Source organism: Engystomops pustulosus, chromosome 3 (genome assembly GCF_040894005.1).
Source record: "Engystomops pustulosus chromosome 3, aEngPut4.maternal, whole genome shotgun sequence".
In the NCBI taxonomy this organism is placed as follows: Eukaryota; Metazoa; Chordata; class Amphibia; order Anura; family Leptodactylidae; genus Engystomops; species Engystomops pustulosus.
In genome coordinates this window covers 66,918,632-66,937,874 of record NC_092413.1, presented here as the reverse complement: position 1 = coordinate 66,937,874, position 19,243 = coordinate 66,918,632, and the positions used below count along the sequence as shown (strand labels likewise).

Genomic DNA, 19,243 nt, shown 5'->3' with positions numbered 1-19,243 from the left:
TGGCCCTGGCAAAAAATAGCCAGTTTCCTCTGCTGTAGTGTACAAAGAGGAGGAGAAGGAGGACAATGAGGAGGAGGAGTGCATACATTATTCAGGTTGAGCTTCTTTCACCTGGTGGAGAATGGAAATCCTGAGAAATCCAGGCTTTATTCATCTTGATAAGCGGCAGCCTGTCAGCGCTGTTAGTCGACAGGCGTGTACGCTTATCGGTGATGATGCCACCAGCTGCACTGAAAACCCGCTCGGACAACACGCTAGCGGCAGCGCAGGCAAGAACTTCCAAGGCGTACAGCGCCAGTTCGTGCCACATGTCCAGCTTTGAAACCCAGTAGTTGTAGGGAGCTGTGTGATCATTTAGGACGATGGTATGGTCATCTACGTACTCCCTCACCATCTTTCTGTAAAGATCAGCCCTACTCTGCCGAGACTGAGACAGGTGACAGTGTCTTGCTGGGGTGACATAAAACTGGCAAAGGCCTTGTAAAGCGTACCCCTGCCAGTGCTGGACAAGCTGCCTGCTTGCCTACTCTCCCTCGCTACTTGTCCCGCAGAAGTACGCCCTCTGCCGCTAGCGCTGTCAGAAGGGAAATACTGTTTCAGCTTGTGCACCAGGGCCTGCTGGTATTAATGCATTCTCACACTCCTTTACTCTCCAGGGATGAGAGTGGAAAGATTTTGCTTGTACCGTGGGTCCAGGAGAGTGAATACCCAGTAATCGGTGCTGGAATAAATTCTTTGAATGCGAGGGTCACGGGATAGGCAGCCTAGCATGAAATCTGCCATATGCGCCCAACGCGCAATAATTCACTCCCCTCACTGGCCTGACTGTCCATTTCCTCCTCCTCCAACTCCTCTTCTTCTGCCCATACACGCTGAACAGTGAAGGACTGAACAATGGTCCCCTCTTCTGTCTCGCCAACATTCTCCTCCTCTTCCTCCTCATCCTCCTCCACCTCCTCTGATATGCGCTGAGAAACAGACCTGAGGGTGCTTTGGCTATCAACAAGGGAATCTTCTTCCCCTGCCTCCGACTTCATGCTGACCAGAGAGTTTTTCAACAGGCCAAGCAGCGGGGTGGTGAGGCTGATGATGGCGGCATCGCCACTGACCATCTGTGTTGACTCCTCAAAGTTACTCAGCACCTGACAGATATCAGACATCCACGTCCACTCCTCATTGTAGACTTGAGGAAGCTGACTGACCTGACTACCAGTTCTGGTGGAAGTTGACATCTGGCAGTCTACAATCGCTCTGCGCTGCTGGTAAACTCTTGATAACATGGTTAATGTTGAATTCCACCTCGTGGGCACGTCGCACAACAGTCGGTGAGCGGGCAGTTGGAGGCGGCGCTGCGCTGCCCTGAGAGTGGCAGCATCTGTGCTGGACTTCCTAAAATGCGCACAGATGCGGCGCACCTTCGTGAGCAAATCAGACAGATTGGAGTATGTCTTGAGGAACCGCTGAACTATGAGATTTAACACATGGGCCAGGCATGGCACATGTGTCAGTCTGCGGAGTTGCAGAGCCGCCACCAGGTTACGGCCGTTGTCACACACAACCATGCCTGGCTTCAGGTTCAGCGGTGGCAGCCACAGATCAGTGTGCGCCGAGATGCCCTGTAATAGCTCTTGGGCGGTGTGCCTTTTATCGCCTAGGCTCAGCAGTTTGAGCACCACCTGCTGTTGCTTAGCGATGGCACTGCTGCTGACTACCGACTGATGGCGCCATGCCCACGGATGGTAATTCGGAGGAGGAGGAGGAGGCATAGTAGGCCTTTGAGACCTGGACCGAGGCAGGCCCCGCAATCCTTGGCAATGGCAGTATATGACCAGCCCCAGGGTCAGACTCGGTCCCAGCCTCCACCTAGTTAACCCAATGTGCCGTCAGCGATACATAGTGGCCCTGCCCGGCAGCACTCATCCTTGTGTCCGTGGTCAGGTGGACCTTGTCAGAAACGGCGTTGGTCAGGGCACGGATGATGCTTGGACAGGGCAGGGACGGCATAGGGAATACCAAGGGGCGGCCGCTGCCATGAGGTTTTGAAAGGCCTCGGTCTCTACCAGCCTATAGAGCAGCATCTCTAGGCTAAGCAGTTTGGAGATGTGGACGTTGAGGGCTTGGGCGTGTGGGTAGGTTGCACTATACTTTCTTTTGCACTCCAGCGTCTGGGGTATGGAGAGCTGAACGCTGGTGGATGCTGTGGAGGATCGTGGAGGCGAAGATGGAGTTTTCGCATGGGAGGTGTTTGGGCCGGGGTCCTGGGCAGGGGGCTGACTAGCAGATGACACAGGGGAAGGAGCAGTGGTGTCCCCGGCCGGAGGTGAACGGGCTTGGTGCCATTGAGTGGGGTGTTTAGCATTCATATGCCTGCGCATACTGGTGGTAGTTAAGCTAGTAGTGGTGGAATCCCTGCTGATCCTGGTTTGGCACAGGTTGCACACCACAGTCCATCGGTCATCCGGTGTTTCTTTAAAGAACCTCCAGACTTCTGAAAATCTAGCCCTCGCCATGGGAGCTTGACTACATGAAACATTTGTCGCTGATGCACCAGCTCTGGCCCTGCCTCTCCGTCTGGCCCCACCACTGCCTCTTCCAACCTGTTCTGCTATAGGACTCGCCTCCGTCTCTTTGAAGCACTGTGTTCACCCGGCCTATCAACCCAGCTTGGGTCTGTCACCTCATCATCCTCCGATCCCTCAGTCTGCTCCCCCCTCGGACTTCCTGCCCTGACAACAACTTCACCACTGTCTGACAACCGTGTCTCCTCATCGTCCGACACCTCTTTACACACTTCTTCCACTACGTCAATAATGTCATCATCACCCACAGACTGCGACCGGTGGAAAACCTGGGCATCGGAAAATAGCTCAGCAGCAACCAGACAAGTGGTTTGTGACTGTGGGAAGGGTCCAGAAAACAGTTCCTCAGAGTATGCCGGTTCAAATGCAAAATTTTGCTTGGAGGGGGCAGACTGGGGGGAAGGAGGCTGAGGTGGAGGAGCTGGAGGAGTGCTGATTTCGGTGACATGGGTGGACTGCTTGGAAGACTGACTGGTGGACAAATGGCTAGAAGCATTGTCCGCAATCCACGACATCACCTCTTCGCACTGTTCTGGCCTCAACAGTGCTCTACCAAGAGTCCCAGTAACTTGAGACATGATGAACCTAGGGAGTGTAGCTCTGCGGGGTTCCTCCTGCTCCCTCATCAGCAGGTGGTGTCTCACCCCACCCAGGACCACGGCCTCTGACCCCTGCAGTAGTTGGACGCCCACGTCCACGCCCTCGTCCTCTACCCCTAGCCCTCGGGTTAAACATTTTCAAAATTAAAGTGTAAACTTTACATTTTTTTTTAAACAAAATGATGCTATCCTATTGCTATGGCTAGTTTCTAACCTACACTGACAGCACACAACTGGATTTTGTGCTGTGCCTGATGACTTTGAGTTATAAAAAGAAATAAACGTAAAAAAAAAATAAATCAGCAGACTGTGCCTAATTCAAATCAAACCCCTAATAAATTGTCCCACTTCGGTGTTTGAGGTGGATATGTGTGTCACTAAGAGCTAAACACAGCGGTCGCAAGTCTCCCTGCAAATTCCTCACAATATGGTACTAGCTGCACTACTAGTGGCAGCAAGCCCAGCCACAAGCAAACCAAAAAAAAGTAAATATATAACGTTATTGTAGAGCTAAGAAGGGCTGTTGGGTTCTTCTAGAATCACTCCTGCCTAACACTATTCTAATAGAACACCCTAACGCTTTCCCTGTCCAGCAGCAGCTCTCTCCCTAGCGGCATCCAGACAAAGAATGATCCGAGCAGCGCGGGCAGGGGCTAGTCTATTCCAGGGTCACCTGATCAGGCCAGCCAACCACTGCTATCAACGAGTAAGGGTACCACGTCATGCTGGGTGGAGTGCAGAGTCTCCTGGCTTGTGATTGGCTCTGTTTCTGGCCGCCAAAAATCACAACGGCGGGAGATGCCATTTTCTCGAGCTGGCGAAATACTCGTCCGAGCAACGAGAAGTTTCGAGTACGCTAATGCTCGAACGAGCATCAAGCTTGGACGAGTATGTTCGCTCATCTCTACTAGTTACTTAAAAACAAAACAAAAAGACATTAAGAAGCTTACTATGGGGTTGAAGTCAAACATCACAATAGACACAATGGGGCACATTTACTAAGGGTCCGCAGCCACGAATCCGTCGGGTTTTTCCCGAATATTTCCGCTTTGCGCTGTATTTCATGGGATTGTGGCGCACGCGATCGATTTTTGGCGCAATCGCGCCGACTTTCGCTTGACAGAAATCGGGGGCGTGGCCACCAGACAACCCGAAGGATTCGGAAAAACCGCAGAATTTAAAAAGCCATTTGTGTCGCAAGATCAAGCACTCACATACACCAGAAAAAAGCAGGTGAACTCCAGCGGACCTCGGCGCAGCAGCGACACCTGGTGAATATCGGCGCACGGACCTTAGTGAATCCCGGCAGAACCCGAATCAGCGTCGGAGAACCCGCCGCTGGATCGCGACTGGACCGGGTAAGTAAATGTGCCCCAATATGCATTATCACTGTTATATTCTGTTTCCCACAGATTGTTAAATAGCTGGAGGTGCGATGTGCACCTCCAACGGTGCCTTTGCTAGTGCTTAAGTTGTCTGACACTGGGTACCACCTTAGCTGTATTATTGACTCCATGACCTCATCTTCGGTATAACTGGCCCTGGCTCTCTTGGCTACCTGGGCGGAGACACTGCTCTATTGAATTCAGTGTGGCAATCCAAAGCTGCCCGGTGCTGGTGATACGCTGGATGCTGGAATGGGTTCGTAATAGAGGGTGAGGGCCTGGTTGTGGCATGCAGGGCTAAGAAAGGGGTAGCAAGCAGTGATACCTGGAAGTGGAAGGTACTTATGGCCTTGTAAAGCAACAGTTGTGTCTTTTGTACCATACCCAGTTTGGAAAGAGCCCTGCATCCATGTGGGCATGGAGTCTCTAGACCTATTGCATCAGCACACACCGAGATTCAATTCTCATTGGTGAAAGGAGCCGCCAAGTGGGCTGGCAGTACCCCACTTGGTATGCCGTACATGTTGCTCATGGCTGCGGTGGCATCAGAGCACGTATGGAGTCAGGGTGAGGGCATCAGGAGGCGAGATGCTGCAAGCTGCAACAAACGTGCAGCTGGTCAGTTCGGTGGTGGTGCTGGCGGGGTACTTCTGCAGTCGATCCTGAGGCAGCTTGACTGGCTGCATAACAATATTTGCTGGCTGCGGTGGCATTAGAGTATGTGTGGAGGTGTGGAGCGTGGCTGCATCAGGCATTGAGCTGTCACACACTGAAAAAAACATGCGGCTGGTCAGTGGCTGCCCTGGTGGGGTACTTCTGATTGCAGGAAATCCCAAGGCAGCTCCACCAGCTTGTACAGAGGCAATTTACATGTATCAATGGGCCACAGTTCCGGCCTGCCAGGTGGCAATGGGTTTGGGTCGTAGACATGTGCGGCGATTGCCCTGTACAACAGTTTTTATGTACCCAGGTGGTGTAGTGGCATCTGAATGGTGTCCGATGGGTCTCAAGGGAGTTTCAGCCTGCACAGCTTGTTACTGGGTCCACGTGGCTGTGGCCTTAGCATTGAACTTCACCTTGACTTTCAGGACTGGTTGGGTGAGTGAGAGCCTGGCACCTCAGGTAGAAACTGAATAGATCAGGGGGAAAACTTGAGGGAATAGGGGGGAAAGGGGAGGGGGAGGCTGTAGCAAGTACACAGGCAGCCACCTATCATAGCGCCATCTTGGATTTCACTAAATAAGAGTACAGCAGAGGAAGAAACTGGCTTGACCATGCTTATTTACAGTAGAGATTGAAAATAGCATGTCAACTCCGAACTATCAAAGTTTACAGTTGTTATACTTTATCTATTCAGCATTAGATACTAGTATTCCCAAGCATAGCCCATTTGGGAATCTTGAGAGACCTTATTAATGCAATTGTCTGTAAGTGTACATGAATACATTTCTTTCTTATTTGTTTATTTATATAGGTCTAGCAATAGGCTTTTCTTTCTTTATTTATAAATCTCTGCATGCTTCCAGTTGTTTAACCAAGGTGTCATGATTGTCTTACCAATTCCAAGATCAATAGTGGTGAGGGAAACTGCCTGACACTCATTACACAACTCACAAATGATCACATTCTAAAGTTTCCTAGTGGGGCTAAAATTAAATGTATCTGAATATTTAAAAATGTCAAGCCACCCAAAAACTTCTCTGTGCCAAAGAAGACTCACTCCCCAAGCAATGAAATATATTTCATTTTGCCTGACACTACACCTTTAGGCCTTGCAGTAAGTATTACAATCCTAAACACATCATTAAATATAATTACAAACATAAATACGATTTAACATATGTTAACTTGAGGTACTTTAAAATTTGATGCAATAATTAAATAATTTTGCTTTTTTTCCAGCTGAATGTTACATTCCGAAACTGGAATTACACTGTTTTTGTTGTAAATATAAGGTAAGAATTCTCTTAAATAAGTTAATGCATGCCATACATGTATGGAGGAGTGTTGTTAAGCAGAGGTGGGATTAAAATCTTAAAACAACAAGCTTCCTACTCTAACCCTTTAAGAACACAGCTGTTTTTCACTTTTCACTATATGCGGTAATAATTTTAAAGTGCTTATCTTATCCAAGTGATTTTCTAGTGAGCGGTAGTAAGTGCTAGTGATAATTTTTAATAAAACAAGGTGTACCTGCGCCAAACAAACTAACAAGTGTACAATCTCCTCTATATGACCATTAAAAACCTCATTAACATGTATATGTATAAGAAATGGGCCATATGATAAATGTGATATCTTGAAGTCTGGACGGTAATTTGCTATTGAATTATAATGGATACCTGGTGATGGTGGAAACCGGACCTCCTGATCCAAGGTGGATACAGTCCCTTTCAGTGCTGGAATCTGCAGATGTGGTATGGCCCATGGTTATGGTTGTCCAGAAGGGTTTTCACAGATAATCCAACCTAAATGTTCTTAGACTTGGGGATCGCTAAATTCGCACGTGGAGTAGAGCCCCGGCCGGTAGCTACTGCTCCATACACAGTTCTGATTGCAATCCGTGTGGTGACGTCACCCGATACTGTTAGTCCAGAAAGACAAATTTCTTCCTACGCGTTTCGAAGGCTGCTGCCTTCTTCGTCAGGGAATTTTTGTCAATGTGCATAAGGTGTGTTTATATAGCGATCGCCTGTCCAAGTAAGTATACCACAACCCCTCCTAAAATAATGAAACTAAATATTTCTATTTATTTTAATTAAAAAAAACTATTTTATTCAAAACTTAAAATTAAAATAGCTAAAATGTGCATAAAAATAACGGTGTTCTGTATAGCCTCTACGACTACATATATAAGATGGTATCATGTATGTTGTATTCAAAGGGCATCATGTGTCCAAAAGGTTTAAGGTATATGTCAAAACACTCGTTACAGGAAGGCAAATAGTTCTATTTCTTGATTTAGCCTTTCAGGTGCTAATGAATCCAATAAAAAGATCCATTTGGTTTCTGTCCGTGACATCTGGGCAATGTAATTTCCTCCCCTTGGGCTCACCTTTTCTATAGCGAAAAATTTGGAACCCACGAATTGTTTCTGATGGAACAGTTTGTAGTGTTTCGATAGAGGGTGTACTTCTGACCCTTTTATGATGTTTTGTCTATGTTCATTAATGCGGTTTTTTAGTTTCCTCTTAGTTCGACCCACATAGAGTTTGTTACAGGGGCAAACAGTACAATTTATAATAACAAAACGCTGTAACCAACTATGACAAATCAACCAACACATCTTACATTTATTTGACACAATAAAGCCTTTTAAAGATCCAAATTTTACATCTAGCGTCAAACATAAAAAAATGTATAAAAACAAAAGAACAAGAAATTGTTGAGAAAAAGAAATATAGAAAATATAAGTACTAACCAGACGGATAGTATAGCAAACAATCAAGAAGTCACTACGAGCATGTATAATACAATTGACGAGCTCGAACATAATCTATCTAACCTTGACATTTACAACCCATAGAGTCTGTTTCATCCATAGAGGAATTAACAGACCCAATTCCGGAACAGCGGGTACCATTAGAACCAAGGGTTATTATCAATCAGGATTACAAATTGATTACAAATGAGATATGTACACCCATTTTGACATCCAACAGATTTGACATCTTAGATGAAGCCTCAGATAGTGAGGACATCTCAGATAGAGAAACTTATGCACAGAAGGCAAAACAAAATTTAGACAAAGAGGGTAAAAAACAATGCCTAATGATAATAGAAGTAAAAGTAAACAGAAAGATACATATACTAAAGAATCGCCAGTTAAAAGAATTGAAACAAGATCAAAAACAACAAACAAACAAAACAAACCAAAAAAGATAACAATGAATCAAAATTTTTTCAGGCAAACAAAAAGAGACACAGGCGTGGGCAAAGGGCGGGGAAACTCGCTAAATAGAAAATAAGGGCAAAACCTAAATCCAAAAATGATAATACAGTAGATACCGGACAAATTTTTTTTAACTTAAACGATCATACATTAACAGAGGGAGAAACCAAATTATTAAATAAAGGGCTAAAATTCGCCCCAACAGTACGGTTCGATAGATTCGATGCATTCATTGGGATAAAGAAATTTCTACGAAATTTGACCATTTAGAAATTTTTTATTAAGAGACCTCCTATTACCTGACCCCCCACCAATACAGACCAGATTATTCATACCACATTAAAACCTAAGTCACATTTTAACCCCCTAAATGAATACTCGGAGGCCTTCAAAGTGTTCCAAAACTTAGTCATAAGAGATATTAAGAAGGTTGAAGATAAAAATGCAAACAAAAATAAAAATAGAGTGAGATATAGGGGGAATCTCAATCAGAAAGAACAAAGGGCTATCATTACACTACAGAAAAATAACAACATAACCGTCCGCCCCGCAGACAAAGGAGGAAGTATAGTGGTTCAAAACACCTCCGACTACCACAAAGAAGCAAAACGTCTATTGGGAGATGAACAAGTAATTGAAACTAAAATCGGACCCCACTGAGGGTTTTAAAAGAGAATTGGGGGTTTTGGTGAAAAATGGCTTGACACTAAATGTCTTGAACAAAAAAGAAGCTCAATACATTAATAATTTAACTCCAAGAATACCGGTTATGTACCATATCCCCAAGATCCACAAATCGGAAACCAATCCCGCTGGAAGACCCATTATATCGGGCATTGGATGCCTCACATCCAATTTATCCGAATATATAGACAATTTGCTGCAGTCACAGGTACAGAAATTACCTGCTTACCTGAAAGACACCAAACACGTTCTTCAAATTTTAGAGGCAATTAAATGGTAAGAACATTTTCTCTTTGGCACGCTAGACGTCACATCACTATATACCATCATTGAACATAATAAAGGACGCAGTGCTGCGGAACATTTTTTGAGGAAATCAGGATCCTTTTTGGACAATCAAATTAAATACATAGGGGAATGTATTTCATTTATCTTGACCCATCATTATTTTAAATATGATGATTTGTTTTACCTTCAAACATGGGGTACAGCCATGGGGACCAGGTTCGCACCAAGCTACGCCAATTTATATGTGGGGAGCTGGGAAGACCAACACATCTTCCCCACAGGCGGGCTTGCTGCGAACCTGGTCCTCTGGCATAGATTTCTAGACGATGTGCTATTTATCTGGTCCAGAGGAGAAAAATCACTTCAACAATTTAAGAAAGAAATAAGTAAAAATAACTATTTCTTAGAGTTCACACCAACATATAGCCAGATAAGCGTAAACTTCCTGGATCTAACCATTTATATAGAAGAGGGGAACATCAAAACTAAGACTTACAACAAGCCAACCGACAGTAACAGCTTTATATCGAAAACAAGCTGTCACCTTCCGATATGGCTAGATGCAATCCCCAAAAGCCAATAACTCCGTCACCGTAGGAATTGTACAGATATAACAAAATTTGAAGAGGAAGCCAAAACACTTCAAAAGAATTTTGAAGAAAAAGGCTATGAGAAGACCCAATTAAAAATCACTGAACAAATAATTACACATATGCACCGATCAAGCCTACTTAAAAAAGCAGACGAAAAATTGCAGACAGGTCCAGATATGAAGGACCAAACCATGCCTCTGATAAAAATTCCTATCATAACTCAGTATACGCAAGATCAGGAAATTCTAAAGCATATTGTCCAGCGCCACTGGAACATTTTGTTCCAGGATAAAATCATTGGACAACAATTACCAAAAAAACCTACATTTATCTTCAAAAAAGCTAGAAACATAGGGACTCTAATAGCACCAACCATAAAAAACAAAGTATCGGAAAAGAATGGAATACAGAAGAATTTTTTGCATGCATATGGTTTTTTTCCCAGTATCCATTGTAATGCATGCAAAACCTCAAAAAGCAAAGAGATAATTAAATCTTTTGGCCCCAGCACATGTCCAGAGAAGTATAAGATAAAAAACCACATGAATTGCTCTACTAAAGGGGTTATATATTGCATCAAATGCCCCTGTAACAAACTCTATGTGGGTCGAACTAAGAGGAAACTAAAAAACTGCATTAATGAACATAGACGAAACATCATAAAAGGGCAGAAGAACACCCTCTATCGAAACACTACAAACTGTTCCATCAGAAACAATTCGTGGGCTCCAAATTTTTCGCTATAGAAAAGGTGAACCCAAGGGGAGGAAATTACATTGCCCAGATGTCACGGACAGAAACCAAATGGATCTTTTTATTGGATTCATTAGCACCTGAAGGGCTAAATCAAGAAATAGAACTATTTGCCTTCCTGTAACGAGTGTTTTGACATATACCTTAAACCTTTTGGACACATGATGCCCTTTGAATACAACATACATGATACCATCTTATATATGTAGTCGTAGAGGCTATACAGAACACCGTTATTTTTATGCACATTTTAGCTACTATTTTAATTTTAAGTTTTGAATAAAATAGTTTTTTCATTAAAATAAATAGAAATATTTAGTTTCATTATTTTAGGAGGGGTTGTGGTATACTTACTTGGACAGGCGATCGCTATATAAACACACCTTATGCACATTGACAAAAATTCCCTGACAAAGAAGGCAGCAGCCTTCGAAACGCGTAGGAAGAAATTTGTCTTTCTGGACTAACAGTATCGGGTGACGTCACCACACGGATTGCAATCAGAACTGTGTATGGAGCAGTAGCTACTGGCCGGGGCTCTACTCCACGTGCGAATTTAGCGATCCCCAAGTCTAAGAACATTTAGGTTGGATTATCTGTGAAAACCCTTCTGGACAACCATAACCATGGACCATACCACATCTCCAGATTCCAGCACTGAAAGGGACTGTATCCACCTTGGACCAGGAGGTCCGGTTTCCACCATCACCAGGTATCCATTATAATTCAATAGCGAATTACCGTCCAGACTTCAAGATATCACATTTATCATATGCCCCATTTCTTATACATATACATGTTAATGAGGTTTTTAATGGTGATATAGAGGAGATTGTACACTTGTTAGTTTGTTTGGCGCAGGTACACCTTGTTTTATTTTTGTTTTAGTAGCTCCACTACTTGGATCTATATTCAAGTTGGGGTGCAGGTCACCTCCTTTGTTACCAGTGACATCAGCCTATTGTCCAGTGTTGCGCTGACTCATCCTTGTTATTTAGTGATAATTTTTGGTTGATATGTTTTTTGGTTTTTCAAGAAAAATTAGAAATTTTGTGACCATTTTGAAAAATTGGCTATTTTTAGATTTCAATTATGTTATGCTTATCAAACAGTTAGTCTAGCCAGAGACCCTTTTTCCCATAAATATAAAAATCAATAACCAAAACTAAGTTTTATAGAAGACTAAAGTACCAGAACCCAGTTCATTAATTACATGTAGCAGTGGACCAAGCTCACAACAAAAATGCAATCTAAAACCATAAATTCAGCCCAAAAATACAAATTCTATATTTAAATCTAGCAACAGAACCAAGCCCATTACATACAGAACAAACATTACCAAAATCAAGTGTGTACATATTGAATATACATGCATGCATACATACAGGGGCTGATTGGCAGTGCAACCTGTCCAGTTTCTTAACTTAAACAGGACTGCAGCTTTACATGGAGTGTCCGTGGAGGAAGAGGAAGTAATCCTATGTATGGAGAAAATACAACAGTCCTGTGTAAATGTCCAGTGACAAGGTGCAGCGGTCCGGTATAAAGTGTGCAGATACAGCGGCAACATACCTGTATAAAGCATGCAGTAGACCAGTGCAAAGTGTGCAGCTATAGGGTACAGGAGTTCTGTGTAAAGTGTATGGCTAGATTGGGCAGCAGTCCTATGTAAAGTTTGTGGATAAAGGGGCAGCAGTCCTATGTAATGTGTGCAGCTACAGGGACAGCAGGCCTGTGTAATGCGTGCAGCTATGTGATGCAACAGTCCTGTGTAAAGTATGTGGCAACATGGGGCAGCAATCCTATATAATCTGTGCAGCACTGTATATTCCGTTTAGATATAGGTCCTGTGTAAAATGGGTTATCATAGGTTATCATAGTATCATTGTATATAAAGTTGGAAAAAGACAATATATATATATATATATATATATATATATATATATATATATATTTTCTTTTTTCCCTTAACACTTGATATTTTTGTTGTAAATAAAGGCATCCAGGCCTCTTTTGAATATTTACAAAGTATCCACAACAACAACCTCCTGCAGCAGAGAGTTGCATAGACTCACTGCTCTTACAGTCAAGTATTCCTCTCTATAGTGATCATAGAAGCCCCTCTCCTCTTGGCGCAGAGGATGCCAACTTGTCCAGAGTACAGGCCTAGGTATATAAAGATCTGTTACAGATTTTCAGGTCCTGCAGTCTTATAAAGACTCCAGGCTGTCATGGCAACAGGACGTTCTCAAAGCCAATACGGTGCTACCCACGTGACACTTAATTACATTGCATGGGGCTAGTAAGATCAGTGCTCCAATGTCACAGATCTCTGTCATTGGCCAATCTGTGTTGATTGACCAATGGTGGCGATCGATGGCACTGGACCAATCAGATCAGTCTTGTGATGTCATTGATGGAGTGTCGACTGGCGATGTTGACACCTCCCACCAAGGTGTCACACTGTCTCGTGACAGGGTGACTTCCAAAATACAAGTAGTGCTCGCGTCCAATATATTGGATGCTGAGCATTAAGTCATTGCGCTCAGCATCCGATATATTGGAAGCGGAGCGTTAACAGGTTAAATTAAAAAATGCTAAACATATCAACCAAAACATTTCAACCAAAATCCATGTATGCAATATGCAATAAGTGCAATATGTCATGAGAAAATGTCTCAAAACTTTGAGTAAGTTATAGTGTTATAAAGTAATTAATAACAATTACATTCTGAAGCAATCGGCTTACACCTCCCATAGTTACTGAAAAACAACTCCTATATAAGAAGCACATAACCAGAAAAAAATTAATTTTAGAAGTACTGCTCACCTATAAAAAAAATTATATTGCTCTATTTAAAGAGAACCAGCCATGCAAATGTACCCACCTAAAATAAATACTTTATTAAAAACTATGTTTAAAACAGATTGGCAGGATGTGATATATTTATGGAGATCTCTGTTCCATCATTGCGCACTGAACATCATGAGACCAGGATGACATCATCAAAGGTCCTGCTACATCTGCAAAGTTTAACCCATGTATGTATCTGATCACATGAAGTCAAAGCAGCCTTTATAAAGGATGGGGAGGAGAAATCCATGGAGGATGGGGAGGATTAGAAGTGCATGGAAGCTGCTGTGATTACATATGATCAGATATATGCATGGTGTACAGTTTGTTAATGTAAGGAGGATAAATGACCTGTGATGATTTCACCATGGTCACATGACATGCTAAGAAAATTCATAAGGCATGGGGAGAAGCAGATGTGCCACTGGCTGAGCAGAGCAAGCCTTATCTGATGTCAGGGAATATAAGATACAGTTGATTCATAGGGATGTAAGAGAAATAATTTTTAGCTAAATGAAGGATGTCAGTTAGTTAATAGGGCTTCTTAGGAACCTGTCACTAGTTGTATATGTGTAAAAGGGGTGACAGTTTCCCTTAAAAAAACATCTACAATCGGATTTACTGATAGTAGACTGTCCAAACTTACATTTCCATCCTAGGGGAGGGCAACATCTTTGTCATCTTCAGGAACCTGTACAAAAGTCTTTATAAAAATATTCAGATTAGCTGCAGCCGCTCCGGCTATGTCACTGGAGTGCCTCTTGGCTCCGCCATTTGATTATCTCTGCATGCCCCCTTCTCTGTTCTTTGCCTTTTGTCTAAAATACTGCCCATATCTCATGCCACACCAGAAAGGCAGCAGGAGATTAGCAAGGTAAACAAATGTCTCCAAAGTTGGTGTAGGAAGTAAGCAGTTTATGAAGAACTTTGTTGACTTTGCTTTGTTGACTACCTCTACAGCAGGAATGGGCTGCATCTCAATGGTGAGAGTTCAGCTGTTTAGGAGTAAAAATGGCTTGAAGGTTGGATGAATATTAAAACTATAGTTGAGGGCATCTATACTTGTACAAAGTATATAGGGAGCTGGAAAAAGTTTTGGTACATGGGGGAAGAATGGGAGCTGAAGTAAGATCAGTGAATAAGAAGAACCAAAAGGATATCTTCATTAATGATGTCATAGAGGGTTTACACAGTACAGTTTTAATATCTGCAGATGATACTAAGCTCTGTAAAGTAATAAATGCCAAGACCGACAGTATAATACTACAGAGGGAATTGTGGAAAATGGAGAATTGGGTGGATGTAAGGTTATACATTTGGGCCATGGAAACAAAATGTACAATTATGTTCTAAACTGTCAAGTACAGAAAAAATAGGGTATTGGTGAATGTTAAACTTTTATTGAATTTTAGTGAATAGTTACAGGTATCTCATTATAAAACAAATAAAATTGGGAGATGTATCAAGAGAGGGATAGATTCTTAAGGTAAGGATAGTTTTACCCGTATACAAATCACTGGTCAAAACACACATGGAATATTGGGGCAGATTTATCAAGCTGTCTGAAATTCAGAATATTTCTTGTTGCCCATTGCAACCAATCAGAGCTCCCCTTTAAAATATTCATGAGCACTGGTAAAATAAAAGCTAAGCTGTGATTGGTTGCCGTGGCCAACTAGAAATATTGTGACTTTCAGACAGCTTGATAAATCTGCCCCATTGTGTACAGTTTTGGGTAAACTTTTTCTTGATCCAGCGACAGGACGAAACTTACCAAACTTGTTAAATCAATGCTTCATGCTTTATTTATGGACCAAAATGTTAACATTCTCCAATATGCGAAAGCTTTTAACTAGAGATGAGCGAACATACTCGTCCGAGCTTGATGCTCGTTCGAGCATTAGCGTACTCGAAACTGCTCGTTGCTCGGACGAATACTTCGCCCGCTCGACAAAATGGCATCTCCCGCCGTTGTGATTTTTGGCGGCCAGAAACAAAGCCAATCACAAGCCAGGAGACTCTGCACTCCACCCAGCAAGACGTGGCACCCTTACACGTCGATAGCAGTGGTTGGCTGGCCTGATCAGGTGACCCTGGAATAGACTAGCCCCTGCCCGCGCTGCTCGGATCATTCTCTGTCTGGATGCCGCTAGGGAGAGAGCTGCTGCTGGTCAGGGAAAGCGTTAGGGTGTTCTATTAGAATAGTGTTAGGCAGGAGTGATTCTACAAGAACCCACCAGCCCTTCTTAGGGCTACAATAACGTTTTATTTTACTTTTTTTTGGTTTGCCTGTGGCTGGGCTTGCCATTAGTAGTGCAGCTAGTACCATATTGTGAGGAATTTGCAGGGAGACTTGCTACCGTTGTGTTTAGCTCTTAGTGACACACATATCCACCTTAAACACCGAAGTGGGACAATTTATTAGGGGTTTGATTTGAATTAGGCACAGTCTTCTGATTTATTTTTTTTTACGTTTATTTCTTTTTATAACTCAAAGTAATCTGGCAAAGCAGTGTGCTTTCAGTGTAGGCTAGAAAATAGCCATAGGAGAACCCCAACGGCTTACTTAGGCCGACAATAGCGTTATATTTTACTTTTTTTTGTTTGCTTGTGGCTGGGCTTGCTTCCACTAGTAGTGCAGCTAGTACCATATTGTGAGGAATTTGCTGGGAGACTTGCGACCGTTTTGTTTAGCTCTTAGTGACACACATATCCACCTTAAACACCGAAGTGGGACAATTTATTAGGGGTTTAATTTGAATTAGGCACAGTCTTCTGATTTATTTTTTTTTACGTTTATTTCTTTTTAGAACTCAAAGTCATCAGGCACAGAACAAAATCCAGTTGTGTGCTGTCAGTGTAGGTTAGAAACTAGCCATAGCAATAGGATAGCATCGTTTTGTTTAAAAAAAAAAAAAATTAAAAATAAACACAAAAAAAATTTTTTTTAAGTTTACACTTTAATTTGGAATATGTTTAACCCGAGGGCTAGGGGTAGAGGACGAGGGCGTGGACTTGGGCGTCCAACTACTACAGGGGTCAGAGGCCGTGGTCCTGGGCGGGGTGAGACACCACCTGCTGATGAGGTAGCAGGGAAACGCCGCAGAGCTACACTCCCTAGGTTCATCATGTCTGAAGTTACTGGGACTCGTGGTAGAGCACTGTTGAGGCCAGAGCAGTGCGAAGAGGTGATGTTGTGGATTGCGGACAATGCTTCTAGCCATTTGTTCACCAGTCAGTCTTCCACGCAGTCCACCCATGTCACCGAAATCAGCACTCCTCCAGCTCCTCCACCTTAGCCTCCTTCCCCCCAGTCTGCCCACTCCCAGCAAAATTTGGCATTTGAACCAGCATACTCTGAGGAACTGTTTTCTGGACCCTTCCCACAGTCACAAACCACTTGTCCGGTTGCTGCTGAGCTATTTTTCGATGCCCAGATTTTCCACCGGTCGCAGTCTGTGGGTGATGATGACATTATTGACGTAGTGGAAGAAGTGTGTAAAGAGGTGTCGGACGATGAGGAGACACGGTTGTCAGACAGTGGTGAAGTTGTTGTCAGGGCAGGAAGTCCGAGGGGGGAGCAGACTGAGGGATCGGAGGATGATGAGGTGACAGACCCAAGCTGGGTTGATAGACCGGGTGAACACAGTGCTTCTGAGACAGAGGCGAGTCCTATAGCAGAACAGGTTGGAAGAGGCAGTGGTGGGGCCAGACGGAGAGGCAGGGCCAGAGCTGGTGCATCAGCGCCAAATGTTTCCCGTAGTCAAGCTCCTGTGGTGAGGGCTAGATTTTCAGAAGTCTGGAGGTTCTTTAAAGAAACACTGGATGACCAACGGACTGTGGTGTGCAACCTGTGCCAAACCAGGATCAGCAGGGGTTCCACCACTACTAGCTTAACTACCACCAGTATGCGCAGGCATATGAATGCTAAACACCCCACTCAATGGCACCAAGCCCGTTCACCTCCGGCCGGGCACACCACTGCTCCTTCCTCTGTATCATCTGCTAGTCAGCCCCCTGCCCAGGACCCCGGCCCAAACACCTCCCGTGCAAAAACCCCATCTTCGCCTCCACGATCCCCCACAGCATCCACCAGCATTCAGCTCTCCATACCCCAGACGCTGGAGCGCAAAAGGAAGTATAGTGCAACCCACCCACATGCCCAAGCCATCAACGTCCACATCTCCAAACTGCTTTGCCTGGAGATGCTGCCCTATAGGCTGGTAGAGACACCGAGGCCTTTCGAAACCACCTTTTCCCGATGTGCCGTCCCAGCCCTGCACAAGATGATGTCAGAGAACATCATCCGTGCCCTGACCAACGCCGTTTCTGACAAGGTCCACCTGACCTCGGACACGTGGACGAGTGCTGCTGGGCAGGGCCACTATATATCGCTGATGGCACATTGGGTTAACTTGGTGGAGGCTGGGACCGAGTCTGACCCTGGGGCTGGTCATATACTGCCGACGCCGAGGATTGCGGGGCCTACCTTGGTCCAGGTTTCAAAGGCCTACTATGCTTCCTCCACCTCCTCCTCCGAATTACCATCCGTGGGCATGGCGCCATCAGTCGGTAGCTCTAGGTACAGCAGCAGTGCCATCGCTAAGTGACAGCAGGCGGTGCTCAAACTGCTGAGCCTAGGCGATAAAAGGCACACCGCCCAAGAGCTATTACAGGGCATCACGGCGCAGACTGATACAGATCAGTCTGCGCCGTGATGCCCTGGGGCTGGCACAGCTGAATCTGAAGCCAGGCATGGTTGTCTGTGAAAACGGCTGTAACCTGGTGGCGGCTCTGCAACTCGGCAGACTGACACATGTGCCATGCCTGACCCATGTGTTAAATCTCATAGTTCAGCGTTTCCTCAAGACATACCCCAATCTGTCTGATTTGCTCACGAAGGTGTGCCTCATCTGTGCGCATTTCAGAAAGTCCAGCACAGATGCTGCTACTCTCAGCGCCGCCTCCAACTGCCCGCTCACCGACTGTTGTGCGACGTGCCCACGAGGTGGAATTCAACATTAACCATGTTATCCAGAGTTTACCAGCAGCGCAGAGCGATTGTAGACTGCCAGATGTCAACTTCCACCAGAACTGGTAGTCAGGTCAGTCAGCTTCCTCAAGTCTACAATGAGGAGTGGACATGGATGTCTGATATCTGTCAGATGCTGAATAACTTTGAGGAGTCAACACAGATGGTCAGTGGCGATGCCGCCATCATCAGCCTCACCATCCCGCTGCTTGGCCTGTTGAAAAACTCTCTGGTCAGCATGAAGTCGGAAGCTTTGCGCTCGTCACAAGAGACGGGGGAAGAAGATTCCCTTGTTGATAGCCAAAGCACCCTTAGGTCTGTTTCTCAGCGTATATCGGAGGAGGATGAGGAGGAAGAGGAGGAGAATGTTGGTGAGACAGAAGAGGGGACCATTGTTCAGTCCTTCACTGTTCAGCGTGTATGGGCAGAAGAAGAGGAGTTGGAGGAGGAGGAAATGGAGAGTCAGGCCAGTGAGGAGAATGAATTCATGCGCGTTGGGACTCTGGCGCATATGGCAGATTTCATGCTAGGCTGCCTATCCCGTGACCCTCGCGTTCAAAGAATTTATTCCAGCACCGATTACT

At 44.4% G+C, this 19,243-nt stretch overlaps 1 protein-coding gene across 6 annotated transcripts in view; it reads left to right on the top strand.

Annotated features, from left to right (window-relative positions):
• Positions 1 to 19,243, top strand: part of ADGRG6 (adhesion G protein-coupled receptor G6) — a 538,359-nt gene that overhangs the window by 377,037 nt on the left and 142,079 nt on the right. For all 6 annotated transcript variants that reach the window (XM_072140986.1, XM_072140983.1, XM_072140981.1 and 3 more), the window contains one exon: positions 6,466 to 6,518. In XM_072140986.1, the coding sequence (XP_071997087.1) occupies positions 6,466 to 6,518 (53 nt within the window). The remainder of the gene's footprint in view (positions 1 to 6,465; positions 6,519 to 19,243) is intronic.